At 34.2% G+C, this 21905-nt stretch overlaps 1 protein-coding gene across 1 annotated transcript; it reads left to right on the top strand.

Annotated features, from left to right (window-relative positions):
- The first annotated feature begins 2308 nt into the window (after positions 1 to 2308).
- LOC138316559 (peroxidasin-like) lies at positions 2309 to 21522 on the top strand. Its single transcript, XM_069258240.1, has 13 exons — positions 2309 to 2570; positions 3252 to 3384; positions 9192 to 9427; positions 10768 to 10950; positions 12661 to 12718; positions 13383 to 13492; positions 15323 to 15424; positions 16601 to 16702; positions 17045 to 17513; positions 17828 to 18037; positions 19227 to 19396; positions 19739 to 19844; positions 20767 to 21522. Exons 1-13 carry the CDS (start codon positions 2309 to 2311, stop codon positions 20831 to 20833), a joined length of 2208 nt encoding a protein of 735 aa, XP_069114341.1. The 3' UTR covers positions 20834 to 21522.
- The last annotated feature ends 383 nt before the right edge of the window (positions 21523 to 21905 follow it).

Here is a 21905-nt window from a genome sequence, read left to right as displayed (position 1 = left end):
TCAACATAATGATTAAAGTTAACATCAAACCCGCACCGTCGCGTCATTGCTCAACAGTTATGAGTTATTATCCATATAACTGTTGTAAAAGTCAAAGATTTTGTCACTGTGGAACGTAAGGGACCATGCAATGTTCGGGAGTATATGAGAGAAGCGCGTTCGATTTAGAGGTAAATATTAAAAAAGTTCTGTAAAAGTAATTGTGAATAATTTATTTGATTAAACTTGACTGTAAAGGATATACTAATAGGAAAATCTTTTGATATTTCTTTGGTTTCGCACATAATGCTCTAAAGAGTTACTTAATATTTTTGGCATACAAGAACCGGAAGTAGGTAAACTACTTCCGTTAAAACTCTGTTCAGCTACAAATTTTCTTTAAAAGCATCCTATCTTTTGGGGTTTAAGATTAATTAATTTTTCTTAAATTTGCTAAATAATAACATTTTAGTGCCTAATATTATCAGAAAATCATTCCATTAATGAAAACCTATCATTTTAATAGAATGATAATAGTTTGCACTCTTTAATATACCATTATATAAGGCATATAAGGATATATGATTTTTCGTGAAAAAACTACCCCATAGTAAGTTGTCTTTTAGATGACAACTTTACCGGTCATGGATTTTTTTGAAATTTTGAATAAAGTTTTCTTACATTATGTTCTAAAAAGTTTCTAAATATTTTTGGTGTACAAGAACTAAAAGTTGGTGTACCATTTTGGTGAAAATTTGATATTGCTAAAAATAGAGCTCCAAATTTGGCCATTTTTTGGTTTCAAGAATCTGTAAAAGAATTATTTCAAATTTTTAAGTTACACAAGTTCAGTCAAAATTTGCGGAAATGTATACTTTTTAAGAATATTATATCGGTTTTCGAAATTGAATATTAATTTGATATATTTTTGGACCTAAAAGGGAACCCTGGTGTACACCTTTGGATAGCACCTGAGTTTTGTTAAATTGGTTCGTGGGCAATATTCAATGGTACATGTAGGTGTAACAGGTCCTTTTATGGAATATTTCATATCCTCTATCTAATGTTCCAAATCGGACAACCTGCGTGTGTTACGCACAAGGAATTACGGTAGTGATGTCATATACAGTACTCCACAAATGTAGACAAGATGATGTGCGATGCGCATGTCTGAGATTGGGTTGATTATCAGTTTTTCAGGCCTTTCGATCTTGATCGACTGATTGAATGGTAAAATGTAAATTGTTTGGTTTAGAAAAGAACCATGGTTATTAATAGAAAACACGTTGCATCATTACATTGTATATGTTACAGGGAGTAGAGTTACGTCTTACAATCTCATTCATTTGCAATTAACATGTTAATGATAGACATGGACACCATCATATAACAAAAATAGTCATTTTAGGTTAGCGTTAGAATTGTACCTGCTATCCCTATTGCATGATATCGTAAAAGGCAACTAAATTTAGAATCTTATCTTTTCTTCCTTACTCACTTTTTAGGTCATCTGACCCGAACCGTCAGGATGACATATAGCCATCAGGCTTCGTCCGTCGTCGTGCGCCGTCCGCCGTCCGTAAACTTTTCACGTTTCAAATTTCTTCTCAAGTTTGACCAGTGGGATTGAGCTGAAACTTACCTGAAATGATCTTGAGATGGTCCCGACAAAGTGTTGTTATTTTTCGGGTAGATCCGAAATCCAAGATGGCCGCCACAGCCGCCATCTTGAAAAAACATTTTGAACTTTTCCCTTGGGCCTCCTGTTTGAAATAAGATATCTTCAAAGAAATTGAAAATGATCCTGACAAAGTGACACCATATTTAATTAATTTTACAATTGCCAAGGTAGTCAGATGACCGTTAAGGCCCTTTGGGCCTCTTGTTTCTTTTTCACGTCTTCATTAACACCACATAACTTGAGCACAGCACTATAAAAAGGGCAACAGTTCTACTATAGAAGAAGACACAAAACGAATATACCAGTCTCCCAAAACACGCACATCGCACACATACACGCAGCACACCACATACATGGGAGTTCGTCCTTACATGACCATTGCTGTTAATAGGACGTTAATTAATCAAACAAACAAAAAATAATTAAGTAGATAAAATAGTAAGTATATGTTAAATTTATACAGCATAAATATATAACTCGTACAACTTTGATTGCCCTAAGAAATTATTAGATAACTGAATCTGGAAGTCTTGGGACGGAGCCTTTATAGGTATTGCTGAAAATTGTTCACCTAGACATATCTGGACCTATAAAAACGTTATTCTAGTACGTTTATATGTGTTACCTTTCGCCCCTTGTCTGTACAGAATGATGCTCACAAAGTACATTACCGTGCTGCTGTTGGCCTGTCTTGTTGGTCTCACCAACGCCAGAAGTGACATCGACAAAGAGGACAAGCTGGAGATTGTAGAACGGATCATTGATTTTTTGAAGGAAGATGAAAAACGGATGGGTAACGGAAATCGCAACTCTTATGCATATGCTGAATCGTTAGTCGACGAAGCCTACGGGAAAGGAGTTGTGGCCTTAGAGAAAAATCATGAGCTAAAGGCTCGCTATTACTTCTCAGGCATGTATTTCAATCGCTCTGTTCTATCTTGATAATATTTTTATCCCTTTAAGCTCTGCTTGCATGGTCAAAATGAGTTGTGACATATAATACGCTCATTTTATTAACACTTCATGTTCTTTATTCTAAAGACTATAGGTTTCTTTATATATGGTTTAGTGCATATCCCCAGAATAAAGTATTTAATAACAAATTATTTCAAATAATTGTCTTAACTTGTTTTGTTAAAGTGAACAGTCGGGCAAAAAAACCCAGTTTAAATGCGTTCATTGACCTTCCAAATGTCCTTACATAGCGACGGTCAGGTTCTGTTACGTTGTCCAGTTTTTGTCATTGAAATTATGTAAATTTAGTAGAGTTCTAAAAGTAAACCTAACTCTTTGAAAGCGAGGCTGCGTAGAAATGTCAACACGGACATAACCATCTGGGAGGACGTTTTAGGAGTCCTATAATATAGATTAATCTCTTCGCATGCAGAACTTTGTTGACGGGAATTTCATTTTTCTATTTCATAAGAAATTATACTGGACAGGTATAATTAAAACCATTTTTACCGTTTTTATACTTGCTTTGCCCAATTTATTCATTTTAAAGTCTTTATATATTTTGTCACATATTATATATTGAGAAATTTTGTCGATATAGGACTGTACAAGTTACCTTGCGTGTTTTCTGTTTCAGGCAATGATCCACTTCCTGGAGAGTCTGGCTCGGCGGGCGCTGTAGCGTACACTGACTACACCCCGACCCACGCAGAGGAGCTGGACAATATGACAACTATCGCCATAACGGCTTTGAAATATATACTTAACAGGTATGCTGATTTGTCACATTATAAACATATTTCTATATAATTTCATGTAACTTATTCCATAAAATGTTGGAAAGTAATCTTTCGGGTGTCAATACTTAAATCTGAATGGTGTTATAATTTTGTTGAGGTGCGTTGTAGTTATCATAACATTAAATATTTGTCAGAACATTATATTACTTATTCGAATTAAGACATTCGAATATTACGCATTACTTTTCTTATATTATTGGAATAAACCAGGTTGTGGTGTAGAGGATACAATAAATTTCTTTCTCTTCTTTTTTCATTAATTTGATTGATGCCGTAAGAAATTAAACCGATCATATACCAATGGGACTAATGTATGGACCTCTACCGCAACATATAACCCTTTTTAGTAAGCCCTTTATCTAAATTCTTGTATTATGCCACCTGCAACGAATTCTCCAGTGACGTTTTCTCATCGTTTTCTGTCCGTCATCTTTCCGTAAACAATTAACATTTTCAATTACTGAAACATTGACTTACCAAGGAAATAAACCTGTTCTAATAAAAGTTGGTGTAGTTGTTATCTTTGTGGAGTGTCCTCTACCGTAATAAGTGTATACGATACTAAAACTAGCTCGCTCTTCGTCATTACACATTGGTGGGGGCTATATTGTAGGCGAAGATTTTTGATAATTTGTGGATAGTATTTTTTCCAACAAAATATTTAACTAGACACTCACTATGGAAATGTTTGTTGCATTTGCGAACCTTTTGAGAGTCCTGTACTGTTATCGGTATAGCATACACACCAGATCTACTTAATCGTTTAACTTGACGGTCTGGAATATTTTGTTTTTTAATTTTCATTTAGGCATTTAGAAAATTAGTTTTATGTGATATTTTAGAAGGCATATTACCAAAAGCCCTCCACCTCTGGGATGTGGGGTAGTTACCAGGTACTGATCGCTGGTCTGTGGTTTTTCTCCGGGTACTCCGGCTTTCCTTCACCAACAAACCTGGCACGTCCTTACATGATTCTGGTTGTTCATAGAACGTTAATCTACCAAACCAAACCACTTATGTTCGTGTTGTGTCTCATTCCAATAGTGGAATCTCTAGCCAGTTATATAGTGTTATCTAACTGAAGCATGCCGCTATAAACATAGTAAAACACAAAGCACTACTATACTGACGAAAGACAAACCAGTCGCCCGCTCCCTTTATGTTGATCGCTAAGCAGGAGCAGACACTTTTATTGAAGGTAGGTCACATGTCTATCCGAGGTGGAGATTCACGAATGTCCAACGAGGTATACCCCATTGAAATTATAGGAAAGACTGAGCTTTCTATTTTACTTCAATATAGACTTATCGAAAATAATTGCATCTCGAAACAAAACATTCATGACACTATGTAATGAGGAACTGATTGCACAGGCAACAGAAACGAAAATAAACTATTTAATTTTTTTCTGTAAAAGTTACATGTGCCGCAATTTTCATTCCTACGAATCAAAACGAGCTTTTCCAACGCCAAACATTACCCACATTGTAAGAATTACAATACTTATAATACATAAATGTAAAGCGAACAGTCGGGTAAGGATGGCTAAAGTCGGTAAAAAAGGTGTGAATGTATCCAGTATAATTTCTTATGAAATAGAAAATAAAATCTCTCGTCAAAATCTGTCTACGTACGAAGAAATTAATTCAAAGTATAGCAATCCTAAAACCTCCTCCCGGCTGACTATGTCCGTGGTTACATTTCCACGCAGACTCGCTTTCAATGCTTTCAACTTTCTTTATTTCAATGGCCAGAACTGGGAAACATAAGTAGACCGTCGTATTAATATGTGAGACCTTTTGGAAGGCCAATGAACGCATTTAGACTGGTATTCTTTGCCCGAATATTCACTTTAAGTTTACAAGTACAAATGGGTTCTAGACGTACAGTGAAAAATCAATATATATTTACATCCGGTCAGACCATAAAACGGAGTCCTTGACTACAATTTTAACAACAGTGCATAAATTCTATGTTGTAACTAATGTTTATAAGGCATTATTCATATTTGTCCAGTCGAAATATTTTCATAGCTGAATTCATCAAAACTGATTGTTTTATTAGATTACTAAGGAAAAACTAGCATATTCAAATTTTCGCCATTTATGGAATATAACACTTTTATAACGATTCATGATATTTATGCTGTCGGCGGTAGAGCATCTTAATAGAACTACAAAAAAGCGAAAACAAATATTTATTTACTTACTAAATCAAATCGGAGATTTTTTATTTTACTTTGTCAACATATTTGCTAAGGGATATAATCAAAGAAATACATGAAGACGAGTAAACATCCGATTCTGATGATCATTAGGTCAAAGTTCAGCACATGCTAGGCACATATTTAGAGCTATTAGCTTGGGATACCATTTTGATATCATAGCTGAAGTAATTATCACAAAATTGACTTTGAACTGAAATACGTGTACTCTAAAGATTCTCTGTTAGATATATTTCAGACATCACAATTAGCCAATATTGTTAAAAGTTTCAATGTATATAATTATAATTCCGGATGTCCAGCTTGTTAGTACATTGTTCATCTTCCTATTGCCTCAGTCTCATTTGACACCTATATCTCATAGCTCTTCATTGTCTGTACATGTATCATGCTATGTTTTATTGTATGTTAGTTAGACTTTGTACGGAACACATCGGGTACATTCTGGACTCTCCGGAATATCCCTCCGCCAGATCAAAGTTATCATTATAAGATTTTTAGGTCACCTGAGAGGAAATCTCAAGTGACCTATTCTAATCGCCTCTTGTCCGTCGTTGTCCGTCTTGCGTCGTATGTCCGTAAACAATTTACATTTTCGACTTCTTCTCCAAAACTGCTGAAGCAATTTCAAGGAAATTTTGCACAAATCTTCTAGGGCATAAGGCAAATCAAACTTAGAATTATATGGTCCCCACCCCAAGGGGGCTGTGGGAGGGGCCAAAAGGGTTAAAAGTGTCTAAAATTTCAAAAATCTTCTCCAGTCACAGATGTGGTGGAACCAAATACTCTTCATACTAAGAAAGGTCTTAAAGCCCTTTATAAAAATTGTGAATTTTATTACTCTGGGGTCTCTCGTTTCCCCCTGGGGAGGGGTTAAGTAAACTATAGTTTATATAGGAAAACACATCTTTGAGCATTATTTGGTCATTTGAGATAGGAAATTAGTCAATGTTTGTTAGAATTATCAGTATAAGATGGCCATTGAATCCTTTTAACAAAATTTCCATGACTGACCCTCAAGGGCCTTAGGGCCGGGGTCAAAAGGGGTCAAATAGGCTAAAACTTAAAAAATCTTCTCCTGAAATTCTTGAAATGGTATAATCAAATACTTTTGATAGATGGAAAGATCTTAAGATCCCTTTCAAAATTTGTGAATTATATGACGCTGTTGCCCCTTAGGGAGGGGTCAAGTTTACTTTAGTTTATATATGAAAACTACCTTTATGAACATTATTTGCTCAATTTTCATAGGAAATGTGTCAAACTTGTTTATGATTATTAGCCTGAGATAACATTTTAATTTCATATCCATATTGGTCCTGGCCAACCTCATGGGGCAGAGGGGCGGGGTCAATCATGATATAATTACGAATATATGTAATTTTCCAGACAATATTGAAACTAAATATACTACTCCGATAATACTCCGATAATGAGCAGGTATAAAAAAACATGTTAAATATATATTTATTTATGTATACCTATGTTTTTGTTTATAGGCAAAACGTGGATACTGTATAGCCAGATAATTATAAGTTAAAATGTATAATGGATTCATATCAGTTCAACATATAAAGTTCCTTGATTTAGATCAGTTGATATTGATTTGAATTTGATTTGAATTTGGATCCCTCAATATCACTCCCACACAAGCCATTCGTAGTGACCGAGCAGTACCATAACGTCCATAGTGTTACCAATGAGTACTGGTCCTAGTTATTTTCAGGAATGTCCAGAGAAAGAGCCATACTGAGGGAGTATATTAAAGCATATGCATATGAATTAATTTCAACATTGGAGAAAATGGGTTTATAATATAAAAATATGAGTGTTATAAGGGTTTACCTACGATCTACTCCTGTCAAAGAACTTGGTACAGACAACAGATAAAACTTGTAATATTATATCTAGGTAATTCATTATAATAAAATGTAATATCAATAGTTTAATACAAATTTGAGAATTAAATTATGCTAGATAATGAAAGAAAATAATAACGCTTATGATTCACTAAATCCTCCAATACTCTTCATTCTTCATATTTTATGAAACAGTTAGTAGATTATGTTGTATAAGACGTTATAAACATGTTAATATTAATATAATATTGGATAGTACAATATGGCTTATTTTGCAAACTTTTATTATATACTTTTATATGAATAGATCACAGTTTACACATAACAAATATTAAAGTGACTTGAACTTGTGTAATGACTGTTCACGACTTTTACAGTATGAAAACACTGAAGGAGTCGTCATATCATATACATTTACACACACATATATATACCAGTGTATTCAAATTGTATGTATATTTATGTTTTCTATATTTGTACTTGATGTTTTACAAATACTTGAAGTATGACTGTTTTTATGTTTATATAATAGTTATGGTGGGCTCAAAGTCTGCCAGATGATTCAATAAAGGTTTGGACACAGGCACACAGGTTTGAATCTATGTCATGGCTAAGGTGATTACTTCCCTTTGTTAGAATATCAACATTAATATGTAAATGTTGAGAAAGATTCAGGTCTAGATTCAGATTAAGATTTAATTAAATGTCAAGTTGTAAATGAAAGTAGCTGTTAATAGGGCGTTACTTAATCAAACAAACAAACAGAAAAGTTACCAAGCTCTGTCGTTGGACTGCATATCTAGGACGGAAGAGAAAGAAGTGATCAACATCTCCAGTAGAGTATCCACAAATACAGGATGGACTATTAGAAAGATTGTCTTTATAGAGATCAGAATTTAGGTGACTTGCTCGATTACGAAGTTGACACATACAAAATGTAATAATATTAAAATACCTAGTTCCATCATACTTAAAAACATCAATACATTTATTATCAACATTGACGGGGATGGCATGACGGGTCAGGCTCCTTTTGAGTTCGCTTATTGAACCCATATCATAGAAGACACAGTCAGGTTTATTCCACCAAGACATCATATAAGGATAAAAACTACATGCAAGATCTACAAATGGCCTCTTGTAAAAATTGAACTTCAATGAGTTATCTTCTTACACAATCTTTACCACTTTACAAAACGTGCAGAACTTGCGTGTGTTGTAGTCCTAGCTTATCACTAGTACCAAAGGGGGCATAAGGGGTAGAGCCAAAATAGATTTTATTATTTCACCAAAACATTCGATCTTAATATGATTTCAATCAAGGAGACAACAAGTGATAACACATGTTTGTGTCATTCTGTGCCATAACTCAGGTGGCGTTGGTATGACAATAACCAACTAATATATTCCAAAGTACAATAAAGCTGAAATCATCGTAAATTATTATGATTATTTGTTTTATTCCATAGCCTCCTCAATCAGTATACACCATACCCTTCATTTATTATAAATGGCGGTTTTATTCAAATGTACGATATTCATAAAAAATATGGTTTTATCAAATACCCTTTATTCATCATAAATAAACGTTACTCAACAAAAGTAATTGATTTTAATACTTGTATTGCAGATAATTTCTAACCATGCTCTTATTACTCGCACCAGTAATGATATTTATAATGCTTATTTCACAGCCAATCATTAAGTCTTGAAGATATCCAAACAAAGAATGCTATCTTCATACGAAATCTTCGTGAGGCATGGAAAAATAAGTTCAGTGAATATGAAGTCCGCGATTGCACAGACGAGGAAAAAACCGCAATATACAGATCCATTGATGGTTCATGCAACAACCTCGATCATCTTGACTGGGGCCAATCTGTAACTGCCAGGCCTAGGTTTATGCCAGCTGCCTACAGTGACCGATTTGGTGAATATAACTAGTTTAAAGATGAAGCCTTCGTATGTTACTTAATTAAGACACTCATAACCATTTCGCCATTAGTATGTTTAGGCACTAGAAACCATTTTGTCATTACTAAGTTTAGGCACTAGAAACCATTTCGCCATTACTTAGTTTAGACACAAGTAATCATTTTGCCCTTACTAAGTTTACACACTTTAAACCATTTTGCAATTACTTAGTTTAGACAGAAGTAAGCAATTTGCCATTACTTAGTTTAAACACAAGTAACCGTTTTGCCAATACTTAGTTTAAATAGTAGTAACCATTTTACCATTTCTTAATTTAGACACTAGTAAGTATTTTGCCATTACGTAGTTTAGACACTTGTAACCATTTTACCATTTCTTAATTTAGACACTAGTTACCATTTTGCCATTACTCAACTAAAACAATTATTACCAGTTTGGCATAACTTAGTTTTAGACACTAGTTACCATTGTGCCATTACTTCTTTTACACACTTCTGACCATGGCTACTTGATAAAAGTAAGGTCTGCACCTGCAGCATGTTTATTTAGATATTTGTTAGGAAAACAGTACTTGTCTCAGGTTTGCCTTTGCATGTATCAAGAATTTATTTGTAATCATGATTATAATTACTTTATTTAAATATGTATGATTATCGCTTGGATATGTAATGAGTGTTATACGAATATAACAAACCAAACAACAATTTACCTCACTGTAACTAACCAGTTTATGATATGAGATTATTGATGGTAACACTTACAATGTACTCATAACTATGATGTGAATAACATGATAATGATATCCATTTACCAACACAGGCGTGCAGCGATACGCCTATATTATCAGTGCTAAAAAGATAAATCAGAATATTATCATAACACGTACACAAGGATAATGACATACATATTAATTACCGCACCTGTTATTGATCATGACCAAAGGTTGAGACGTTGGCTAAACAGCTCATGTTGTGGAAAATCATAGTTGTTACAATTATATCTTACATGAATAAAGAGTTCCACAAAATTATTTTAAGAAACGATAACTCTAGACATGTAACTCGACCATAGCTGTTAATAGGATGTTAATAAATCAAACAAACAAATCAAACTTCGAATGTTCTAGCTTGAAAAAATAATTGACAGTGGTACCGAAGTACTTATAGACTCTGGTAAAAAACCAGACATCGCAGTATGAGAAAAATATTTCAAGAGTAAATGTACTAAAAAGCCATTGCCAGCCTTGGACTTTACCATATATTGTGATCCTCGCTTATACCAACCTATCATTCATATTTAGATATTATAGAACGTTATACAATTTTATGTCAATAGGTCTAAGCGAGATACGGAAGGGTGAGAACAGTAGAGACCTACCATCCCCCAGACTTATTAGCATCGTTATGAGTCGGTTCAATGGAACAGAAGAAACGCCCAATGACGATGTCAGAACTGTAGCACTGACTGGCTTTGGTCAATTTCTTGATCATGAATTCACCGACACAGCTTTATCTATAGGTATGTATTTAAATAGATGACATGCATTATGGGGAAAGTGTTTAGACATGTTCTCTGTTCTCTAACAATAAAATGATTCATGAGAAATATTTAAGCATTTGAATCACGGAAACCCTCGTAAATACTAGCAGCAGAATACCTTTCGGCTTGAGAGAACTTCTCTTGATTAATCTCGATTGGTTGAGCATCAGACTAGTAATCCAGAGGTTCAGAGTGCGATCCATGGCGGCGACAATATAATTGTTTATATAAAATCATATGCTCTGATACATTTTTGTAAAGGTAAAAAATATGGTGTAATCATTAAGCCATTGCTATATGAAATTACCCGCTGAAAAAGGTAAATGAAGGAGGAGTGGATTTTTTAAAATCTGAAAATGACCAAAATTTAATGTTTCATAGCAATGTTTAAAGGTCGATTGTAAATGAGATTTTTGAGATCATTTTGTTATCGTAACAAGCTTACTTCATGATGGTGTTATGGAATGGCCAAAACCTCAATTACCTTTGGATCATTGGTGTTTAAATATAACACATTGATATAACAAAGTTCTAAATGTGATAAATCACGTGTCACAAAAAGTGTTACCATGGAAACAGTCTTTGTGTATGGATCGATGGATAGTATGTTTACTTATGAGGAATTTCAGGTACAACAGTTCTTTTTTTAAAGATAATAACATTTGATAGCCATCGTCTCGAACGAGAGATAGTGGATGGTATTAGTAAACCACAGTCCTAATACTGTAAACGTGGGAAGTTAAGCGAGGACAGATTTTACGCTAATTATTCGATTCGACGGATAGAAACGAATTTTACCTTTGAAAGAACGATTTGTCCATTACCTGATTTATCAAAAAAATATGTGTATGTAATCAAGACTAAATCACAGCCTATATACGTTGATTTCTATTAATTGACATCCAAACAAAAATACAATAATAACAGTTCGTAGGGAAACACTTTTGCATTGGCAAACAATCAATTGATGTACGGATAATACCTTGACTGATAAACAAAAGACTGGTAATTTTACCTTCCCCGTCAAATGTAAATCTTTCAGTTAGAAAACAAAATATCGACAGTCTGTCTCGTGTTCACGGGTCACTGCACGGCAGGTATGTATGCACGGGTGACATTGGTCAGAACGGACAACGTTAATTAATAGTAGCCAGATTGTATGATATGATTATATGTATTCATTTTACAATCATACCGTCCGTGGAAATCTAAGTCAAACAGGAATCAAGGGAGGCAACTAACGGATTTGTATATCGCCAAAAAGTCCCATGTGTAAATTTACTGAAGGAAATCGCGAAATCAACAACCCACGGAAATGTCAACGTCAGTAGTGAAATGATAATCGGTCGCTAGGTAGAATCATTGTTAAAAGTAGCATTCATTGAAATATATTAATTAATTAGATTCTTGCTCAATGTTTTAGTCAATAAAACATGGTGTAACTAATTATAACAGGATATATTAGTTGTATGTACGAATATTAAAATAACCAAATTTATTTTATATCTTATTTTAAGCACCATGCCATCAGATGACCACCAATAGTTCAACCCACAAAGTGAGCTTACAAACCACGAACTAATGTATCCACGAAAATACCTGAATACAGTTACCATATCTCTAAGGCAAATATTTTCTTGTTTTTCTTATAACTACAATATCTACAATATACTTTTTTCTACATTTCAGGATATTTAGGCGCTACAATTGAATGCTGTAACCTTTCCAGGGCTGAGCGAAATCAAAGGTTAACGTTTCATTCTATTAAAGCTAGTCTTAATATTAATACATATGCCAAATGACTATTTTTTCACTTATGCTAAGAAAATCCTTACATCATCAGAACCTGGCTGACGCCATCAGGACGTCATTGGGTAAACAATTTCAAAATGTCGAACAGGAAGGTTTATACCTAATTTATATTACCATTTTAAGTCGTTTCTAGGTGAAGTGTATTACATGTACAATGTATGATGCACTGATTTGTAGTATATTTCATTACATATCTCTTGTTGTTCGTAAACAATCTGTACAATGCAGTATGAAATGAATATTTCTTCATAAGGATAAATGTATTGATATTCTAGTCCAAAGTTGCAAATTTAAGAAGACATACTTAGACTAAAATCAGCCTATGGCATTATGATAAGCCTATGGCATTATGATAATGATTCAGAAGCGCGCACTATTTCAGACTTAAGAGTCATTTCACGGTTTTAAATCATTTGCTTGTCATACAGTCTTATTCAATCTCGCCCAGAATTGGGATGCATCACCTTGCACGGGTCTAACATGCTAACTTTAAAGGTTACAATGCTATTCAGATATAGCTTGACAAAATTAGAATTTTAAATATATGGCTAAATAAAACGTAATAAAATTGGAATAATCATTTTGTTTCTTTACAACAGACCGGAGTGTATTGATATTGATATCCCTCCAAACGATCCAGCATTCCAAGGCCGGAATTGCATTGAGTGTGTACGCACAGCAGGGACATTGAGCAATTTCCAAGAACCGGGTAAAATGTTAAATAAAGTTCTGTATCTAAAGCTGATTATGTGTGTGATATTACACTAAAATACTTAAATGTCTTAAGAGGCGAACAGAACTTTAACAAAACCGAAGTCGGAAACGTAATAATTCATTACAATTTCAAATCCTCATAAAAACAACGTCGACACTATTAGAATATTAACATAAGAGTTGACAGATTTGTGACGTCAAAAGCTCGATTGTATACCGTCAATAAAATACACCTCAGTAACTGATCACATTTCTTAATAACTTTTAATTCCCCAATTGACACAATAACATGGCAGTGCATTCAGTACTTTGATCATATTAGTGAACATTATTATGCATTGCAAATCTTATAACATAGCGATAACGGGTCATACTTCTAAGTTATGCTTTGGTCACATCGGTCATAAAAAAATGTCACACATCATTTGCATAAAATGGAGGCCGTGTTGTAATTGTACGGCGTCTGTTTAGAAAGAGAATGTTTTGGGGACCGGTGAGGCAGTTAATATCGACCGAACATATAATGCTTATCAGCCGTTTATCATATGATGTCCGGGCGAAAACTGGCCTGTTCAACGGACTTCGTACGAATATCGCCATAGTATCTTACGGGCAACGAACAAGAGTTGTACCAGTCCCGGTTGAATGTCGGACGGTGTGATTACAGTTCGATTCCCGGCCGAATATCGGACGATACCTTAACGATGTGTGAAGAATAAGTAGCCGATTATGAAAATCTACGGGACATCGGAGAGATTTTAACTTCGAGTCGAAACTCTTCGGGCATCTCTCTGATGCTTCCTGAGAGCCCCGGCCACAGGCCAGCCATGTCTGGTGTCCGGCCGGGGACCAGGCAAAAATGGCTAACAACCATGCCGGGAGTACATAATATGCCTAATCGGAAGGGATTGTGACCTAAGTATTACAGTCCGTTCCAGTTGTGCTGTATACAAAGCTTCATTAAGACCAATTAATATTTACTCGGCTAACAGTGTTTAAATCTGTCAAAATATTAGATTATTTAATAGGTAATGTTGCTTAAAAGTTTCACTAATAATTATTATTGCGAAGGGCAATCCTTAAGTTATTGTTAAGTTACCGAACTTATTTCAAAATGGCGGGATACGTCGAGGTATAAAAGATGAATATTCTTTCACATGTTGATATGAATAATAGGAATGTTCTACCTTCGATATTACAAAAGACGAGTTTTACATTTTGTGACCCGAGGGTCAAATATCACTACAATTCTATCTTCCATATCTTACAAGTCGTTGGCGATCTTACCGATGGAATTCTTATTAAAATTCTTCAATAAATTTGGTATATCATGATCACTATATGTAAACAATCCTAATATTCCGAAGCGCATTAAATGTCAGTTAAATGAGATTTTCAAATCCATTCAAAATCTAACCAAGCTCAAGTTACAAATGTCTCGTGTTCACAACGTACATCAATAATTATTATTACAAATAAAAATATCTCGGTAAGTAACTGTCGGATAAGTCAGATGTTGGGAATATTACTTATGTTAGGATGCTTGCAGAGTTTCATATTGATTATGGTCAGTCGATATTAATGAAACCTTCATGTCCAACGGAAAAGTTAATGCAGTGTACGACGATTTTCGCAAGTCAAGCTGTCATATACAAAACGGCATCGAAATAAGTGTTGTTTCTTCTTGTGAATCACAATATAACGAAGCAACGATAACGGATAATTTGTACCCATGGCGATAATAGTGCAGTCTATAAGCGATAAACATAATTATTTCAGTAAGATTAATGTTATCGGCTGCGTTTCTTTTACACTCAAACGTTAGGTCGAAGAGAACAACTGAATGACATCACAGCCTATATTGACGCCTCTGCTGTTTACGGCAGCGAAGAAGAAAGAGCAGAAGAACTGTGGGACCACATGACAGGTACAGTATTTTCCATTTGTACTTCAGACTAAATACCGACAGTCTTACAGCCGCTCTGCTATTCTGTAGAACTGTTTTACATAGCAAAACGACAATCGTTTTACTATAATTCGGTTTCCTAATATACTTGTTATGTACGTGTAGCTACATGCATTATTGAGGTAGGCTTACTCAAGCTAAAAAAGGTTACAGCACAAACATATACCAAAATATACCAAAATCTTCCTAAAGATATGTGCTCTGACCACACTGATATACAATTACACAAAGAGGAGGAGAGGTTGACCTTCAATGTAATGTGACCAGAAGCTAACTGCACTTTCAAATTGACATGAATACCTTAGAAACAACCTAGTATTCATATTTTCAAATAATATTCCTACTACAAAGTCAACTTGGAAATGAACAATGAATAAAAAAATAGCTGCATTATGGATTATATTTAAATGCGTTGTAACTTTGCGGAATTTTTGACATGTATTTTTTTCATTCAAATGGACAAACAAACAAGCACGATACATTATAAACATAAAGTTAAAATTTGTTTGTTTGTTTGATTAGTTTAACGTCCTAATAACAGCTCATGTTAGGACGGCCTCCCATGTATGCAGTGTGTAGCATGTGTAAAGTGCGAGGTGCGTGTTTTGGGAGACTGCGGTATGTTCGTGTTGTGTCTTCAATGAAGCATGCCGCCGAAGACACCAAGCAACACACCCCATCCGGTCACATTATACTGACAACGGTCAAACCAGTCGTCCCACTCCCTGTAAGATTATTGCTTTTGTGTTTTTAGATGAAAACATAGCTACAGAAATCACTTTACAATTACTTATAACAGTGTAAAAATGTGAAATGAAATTATAGACCACAAATTGGCTTCATGGTGTGTCCGTATGTACTCAATTTAGTGCACTGAATATGTATATATAATGATTTTGAGCAGTAATGTCAAAACAATTTTCAGCTCTTATCTGTACTTGAAAACTAAATCTATGCATTGTAAGTGTTGTAATTCTCAAATTGTTGGTGATTTTTCATGGTGAATAACATATTAAAAGCTCTTCTGGATTCGTGAGTATGAAACTTACGGCACATACATGTTTAACTTTAAACTATCAGTTAATACAGGTTTGTTAAATTCTCACAGCTAATCTCTTTTGTAAATAATGATTTCAGGCAAACTGCTTGAGAAAAAAGCTGGTTTTCCTCCCGAGGATACTGATGCCGAAGCATGTGTAACGAATTTCGATCACTTTGAGTATTACTGTCCAAAGGCCGGTACGACATTTACACCTTTTTGTCATAGTCAAAAATACATTGTACACGTATGCATTTTTTTATTGTCCTACCCATTTAATGGTGTGGTTTTCAAATGGGAATAACTCATAATACTTGTAAATCGTAAAATGCATGGATTAAATAAATAGGGTTTTCCTGCTAAAAGATTGTTTAAAAATGACTGGCCACTAAGATTCATTGATCTCGATTGCGTTGACTATCCAAATTAGATTAATAATATATGTATAGCAATTGTGTTTCCAAATGCTCAATCTTGGTAGCTTTCATGTATTTAGATAATAATACAATTTGTTATAGCGTACAACATTTTTGATTTTGCAGGTGACAGAAGATCGAGTGACATCTCCCATCTGACTGTTTTTCATATTCTTTTTTTAAGAATGCACAATGATCTTGTTTTGAAATTATCCGATATGAATCCAACGTGGGATAGTGAGAGATTGTATCAGGAAACAAGGAAAATTATAGGAGCTGTCCTTCAACAAGTTACATTCCAAGAATGGCTTCCTCTTTTCATCGGAGATGACTTAATGAGAAATAACAATCTATACCCCGGCAAAAGATACACCTACGACAATACCGTGAATAGCGGTATCAGTAACGAGTTTAGTATTTGTCTTCGTATAGGACATTCACTGGTTACCCCAGTTATGGGAAGGATGGATAGTGAATATCAACTGGTGGAAGAAGTGATAAATAGCGACGCATTTCTCGACCCGTATCTGGTATTCAACAACGTAGTTGAGGTGGCACGGTGGATGTCAGTAACCCCGTCCAAATCAAGTGACAGGTACACACAGGTTTATACGTCTCTATCCTTTAGAAATAGTTTCCATAAGAGAATGTAAATAAAGTTTGCTGCTAGAATTAATAGCAAATTATGTCTTAACTTTTTAACGGATGTTCCTCTAGGCTGCACGAAAGAAATTTAACTTTAGTTTTACGAATCGAAGATATTGATTGAAGAGCCCAAACATAAAAGTGCATACACTGTTGCATCAGCTCGTTTTAGACGTCATGTTAAAATGCTACTTTCATACCTTGTAATTTCTTTATGTTATAAAAGTCTTTCAAGTGAAACTTATTTCAATTATTGATTTTCAGATTTGTCAACAACCCTTTTCTCGATTCCCTGTTTGCAAATATGGGCGTTCCTCTTGATCTGATAGCAATAAATATCCAAAGAGAACGAGAGCTTGGACTACGGCCTTATGCTGACTACCATGAGAAGTGTCAACTTGGACAAATTAACGACTGGGGTGATCTGGTGAATCATGACGCTGAGACAAGACAAAAGTTACGGGAAGCTTACAGGTATAGAGATGTCATTGTTAGTCTCAGTAGGAAAGGTGTTGATACACCCTGAAATAACAAAACCAAACTTCTTTAATCGCTGCCCATTTGAATTGTTGAAAATTCACTGTTTAAATGTTAAAATGCATGTTCGTGTATATTTAAAACGGTTGTTGATTTATACGAAACAATATTAGAATTCTGTAATGTAACTGATTCAGAATGATACATACTTAAAGATGCTCCACCGCTGACAAATGGTATTTTTTCACTGTAAAAACAGCAGCAGACGATTTGGTATTTTTCTTCAGTTACAAAAGTTACTTACTTTACACCATTACCACCGTTGAAAAGTTTGAGCTCCTAATTTTACTTCAAGTTAAAAATATGAAAAATAATTAATTGCATCCCGAAAAAAATCAGTACCACTATATCCTATATGAAATGAACTACTGAACGCGCATGTACCAAAGGCAAAATAAATTATTTTATATTATTTTTTGTGTTAATTAGACTATTATATACACGATTAAACACTAATTATTGTTCAAATGATGAATATCATTTTTGGTCTGTCGGCGGTGGAGCATCTTTAACACTAATACTGAATGAATACAGGTCGTATTAAGATATTTGTAAAACAAACGATAATGTTTGTATCTGTTGATAACCGACATGCTTAAAGTAACTTTAATAGAGTTTTCTGATATTTAAAAGTCCCCTTAAATTTACAAGAAAATTATGGTAAATTACGTAATATTTACATTTTCACTGCAGTTCCACTATGTAACTTCACCAAGCGCCAACTGAACAGAGGCAAAATCAACATCGCGCTTCATGGAATTTGCCTCTGTCCAATTAGCATTCATATTGGCTACGAATGCCAACTGAAAGACGTTCAATGCTTAAATAAGGCAACAGATTCAGACGGTCATTCAATGTTTCAAATATAGAATTCAAATACTGTATGAATTATCCTAATATCAATAGGAATTCGTTCTTAATGAATTGATGTGAGATTGCAATCACTGAAATGTTAAATTAAGATTAGACAGAACTTGAGGAGAGCTTCGTGTGTTAATCTGATAAACAGATGTGCTCAAATATTGTCATGATTAACTCACCAAAACAGCTGAATTATAAAAAGAAACGTTGATCGTGTTGCTAGCTGTTTTCAATTACAGGACACCACTATTTATTTTCTTTAAAGGACACCAAGGGAGGTTGATCTGTTCATTGGCGGCATCTCAGAGAGAAAAATGGAAGGTGCTAACATGGGTCCAACCTTTGCCTGTATTTTTGTCGATCAATTCACTCGTACTAAATTTGGAGATCGGTTTTGGTTTGAAAACCAGAACAACGGCGTAGGTTTCACTCAAGGTAATGTATTTGAATATATGTCTTAGAGGGATACATGTATTAAATCACAATATATGTTGAAAAATCGCGTTATGCTAAAATTTATGTTTTTCCTTTCAACTTTTAATTATGAGCATATATAAATGATTATTCGCCTTGGCTACTCATCTCATCTATCACTTGAGCATAGATATATAATGAAAGATGTTTAATGCTTACATGTATATCGTACGCGTTTATCATTATGCCTAATGATCACTGATTAAAATCTGTTAGTGACATTGACTGTATCTAATGCAAAATTCGGATTTGCTTTCTTTTGTATATGTATGTAACTGACGCATTTGATTGTATTTTTGACAGAGCAAATAATGGCTATCCGGAATGTGACGCTGTCCTCGATATACTGCAGATACTATAATCTAAAACAAATACAGGAAAACGTGTTTAAAATTCCGGACCTCGACAGGTATGTTAACATTGACTTTAAGATGCTCCACCGCCGACAGAGCATAAATGATACTCACCAATTTAACAATAATTGGTGTTTAATAGTGTATATGTATATATCTAATTAACACGAAAAATAATATAGATAATGTATTTTGCGTTTTATGCATACGCAATCAGTACTTCATTCCATATAGAACATAGTGCCACGGAACTTTTCGGGATTAATTATTTTAAATACATATATATAGAAGTAAAAGGAGAAGCTCATAACTTTTCAATGGTGGTAACGGTGTAAAGAAAGAAACTTTTGTACTGAAGAAAAATACTAAATCGTCTGTTCCTGTTTTTGATAGAGAAAAAATACCACGTCAGCGGTGGTGCATCTTTAAGTAATAGATGAAAATCAGGTGACAATGAGAACTATACTCTTTCTACACTTTTGATACATTGTGTTTATTAAAAAACCAATAAAAATCTAGTTTAAAATTATCCATTTTCTTTATAAAGAATAGAATCTTTTACCCAACGGACCATTGTTTAATTCCATGGCGATAAATCTACCTAAGATATATGTTTACTAACAATTTATTAAACCTTCAATCACTCGAACCATACTGAACGTTTTATGATCTTAAATGTAACACAATTCGTAATATTTAAATCAGTTAAACTAAAAGATAAGTGTTCGTGTCGTTCTCAACGTCTAACCGAAATGTTGACACTTACATCTACACATAACCGTTATATAAGTAACCGTTACATACGTAACCTAGTGGCATTATGCATAATGTATTATATTATTTGATACACTCTAAGTAAATTGTAATTAAACTTTTGACATATTACTCATCATAATAACCGTTGCCATGCATTATATATCGTATATACACTGTGGTAGATAAGGTATTAAGCGGATTGTTGACTTTTATCTTTTTCAGTGATCTTCGCGACTGTTTTGGTCTGCCATTTCTTGATATAAGTCTATGGAATGATAACGACGACTGAGCACTTGTAAGACCAAACGATGGAAAACTATGACTTGTAATCCTATGGACTTGAATTCCTAAAAACACTTTTCTATGCTGCATATATGTTATTGTTTTACCCCATTTATTATAAAGGGGATATTTCGTATTAACATTTCCATGCGTGTATATGTTTGTGTGATTGATTCTCCACGTGTGCATGTGTAACACAGCAACAAGATGTGAACGTGTGTGCGTTCAGTGGCCACAATGGTTAAATCGTTAAGATGTCCAAAGACCAAGGCATTATTAAAATATTCCATGCAACCAGCCGTCTTCAAAAATGGATCGACCATAAACATAGGACGTCATTTTAAAATATCAAAACCTGATCTAGTTTAAATTGTTGTATCCCCTTTTTTGGATGGATGCAGGGTTATATATATTGTAGAATGTCGATGAAATAGCTTGAGGTTGATTTACACAACATATTAGACATTCGAATAATGACACGTGAAGAAGGGGGACTTATTTTTATACACTAGTATATAAAACAAGGTTAGAACCGGTTGTCCTGAAGGAGTGATGGTTATCGCTGTGTCATTTGGTGAACAATGAGGGTCACGACAAACAAAAACAAAACAAAAACATTCAGTCCCAACACAACCATCTTGGTATTTGCTAAATTGAATGATTAAGCTGCTTCTATGTGAGAGTGGTTGATTACTATACTAACTTCTATAATCTGCTTTTGTTTCTCAAGCATGTAAATGATTTTGAATAAATTTTATTTAAAATCACAACAGAAGTATTGTTATGACAAAGAAATATGTTTGTAATCCAAGTCGATATAACATGTTGCTGTTACAACTAGGAAAGTGTCACAATTAGAATGGATATAGATGTTGCTGTGGAGATGGTGTTGACCGTTTGTATGTTCACAGAGCTAAGCTGGTTGGTTAAAATTTGCCATTCGTCGGCGGTGTAGCATTTGTAATGAAACTTTAAAAACAATATCATGAGTTGTTTGTTTGTAATAAGGCTAGACGTTATCTCTTTTTAAGACACCATGCAATATGGAATACCATTATTCCTTTTTGCACATGAACTAA

This window comes from Argopecten irradians, chromosome 2 (genome assembly GCF_041381155.1).
Source record: "Argopecten irradians isolate NY chromosome 2, Ai_NY, whole genome shotgun sequence".
Lineage (NCBI taxonomy): Eukaryota > Metazoa > Mollusca > Bivalvia > Pectinida > Pectinidae > Argopecten > Argopecten irradians.
This window is presented reverse-complemented; position numbering and strand designations above follow the sequence as displayed.

Coding starts and splice junctions, on each gene's coding strand:
- LOC138316559 (XM_069258240.1), top strand. CDS start 2,309: ATGATGCTCACAAAGTACATTACCGTGCTGCTGTTGGCCTGTCTTGTT. Junction 2,571..3,251: donor GGCTCGCTATTACTTCTCAG/GCATGTATTTCA, acceptor TTTCTGTTTCAG/GCAATGATCCACTTCCTGGA. Junction 19,397..19,738: donor CGGCGTAGGTTTCACTCAAG/GTAATGTATTTG, acceptor TATTTTTGACAG/AGCAAATAATGGCTATCCGG.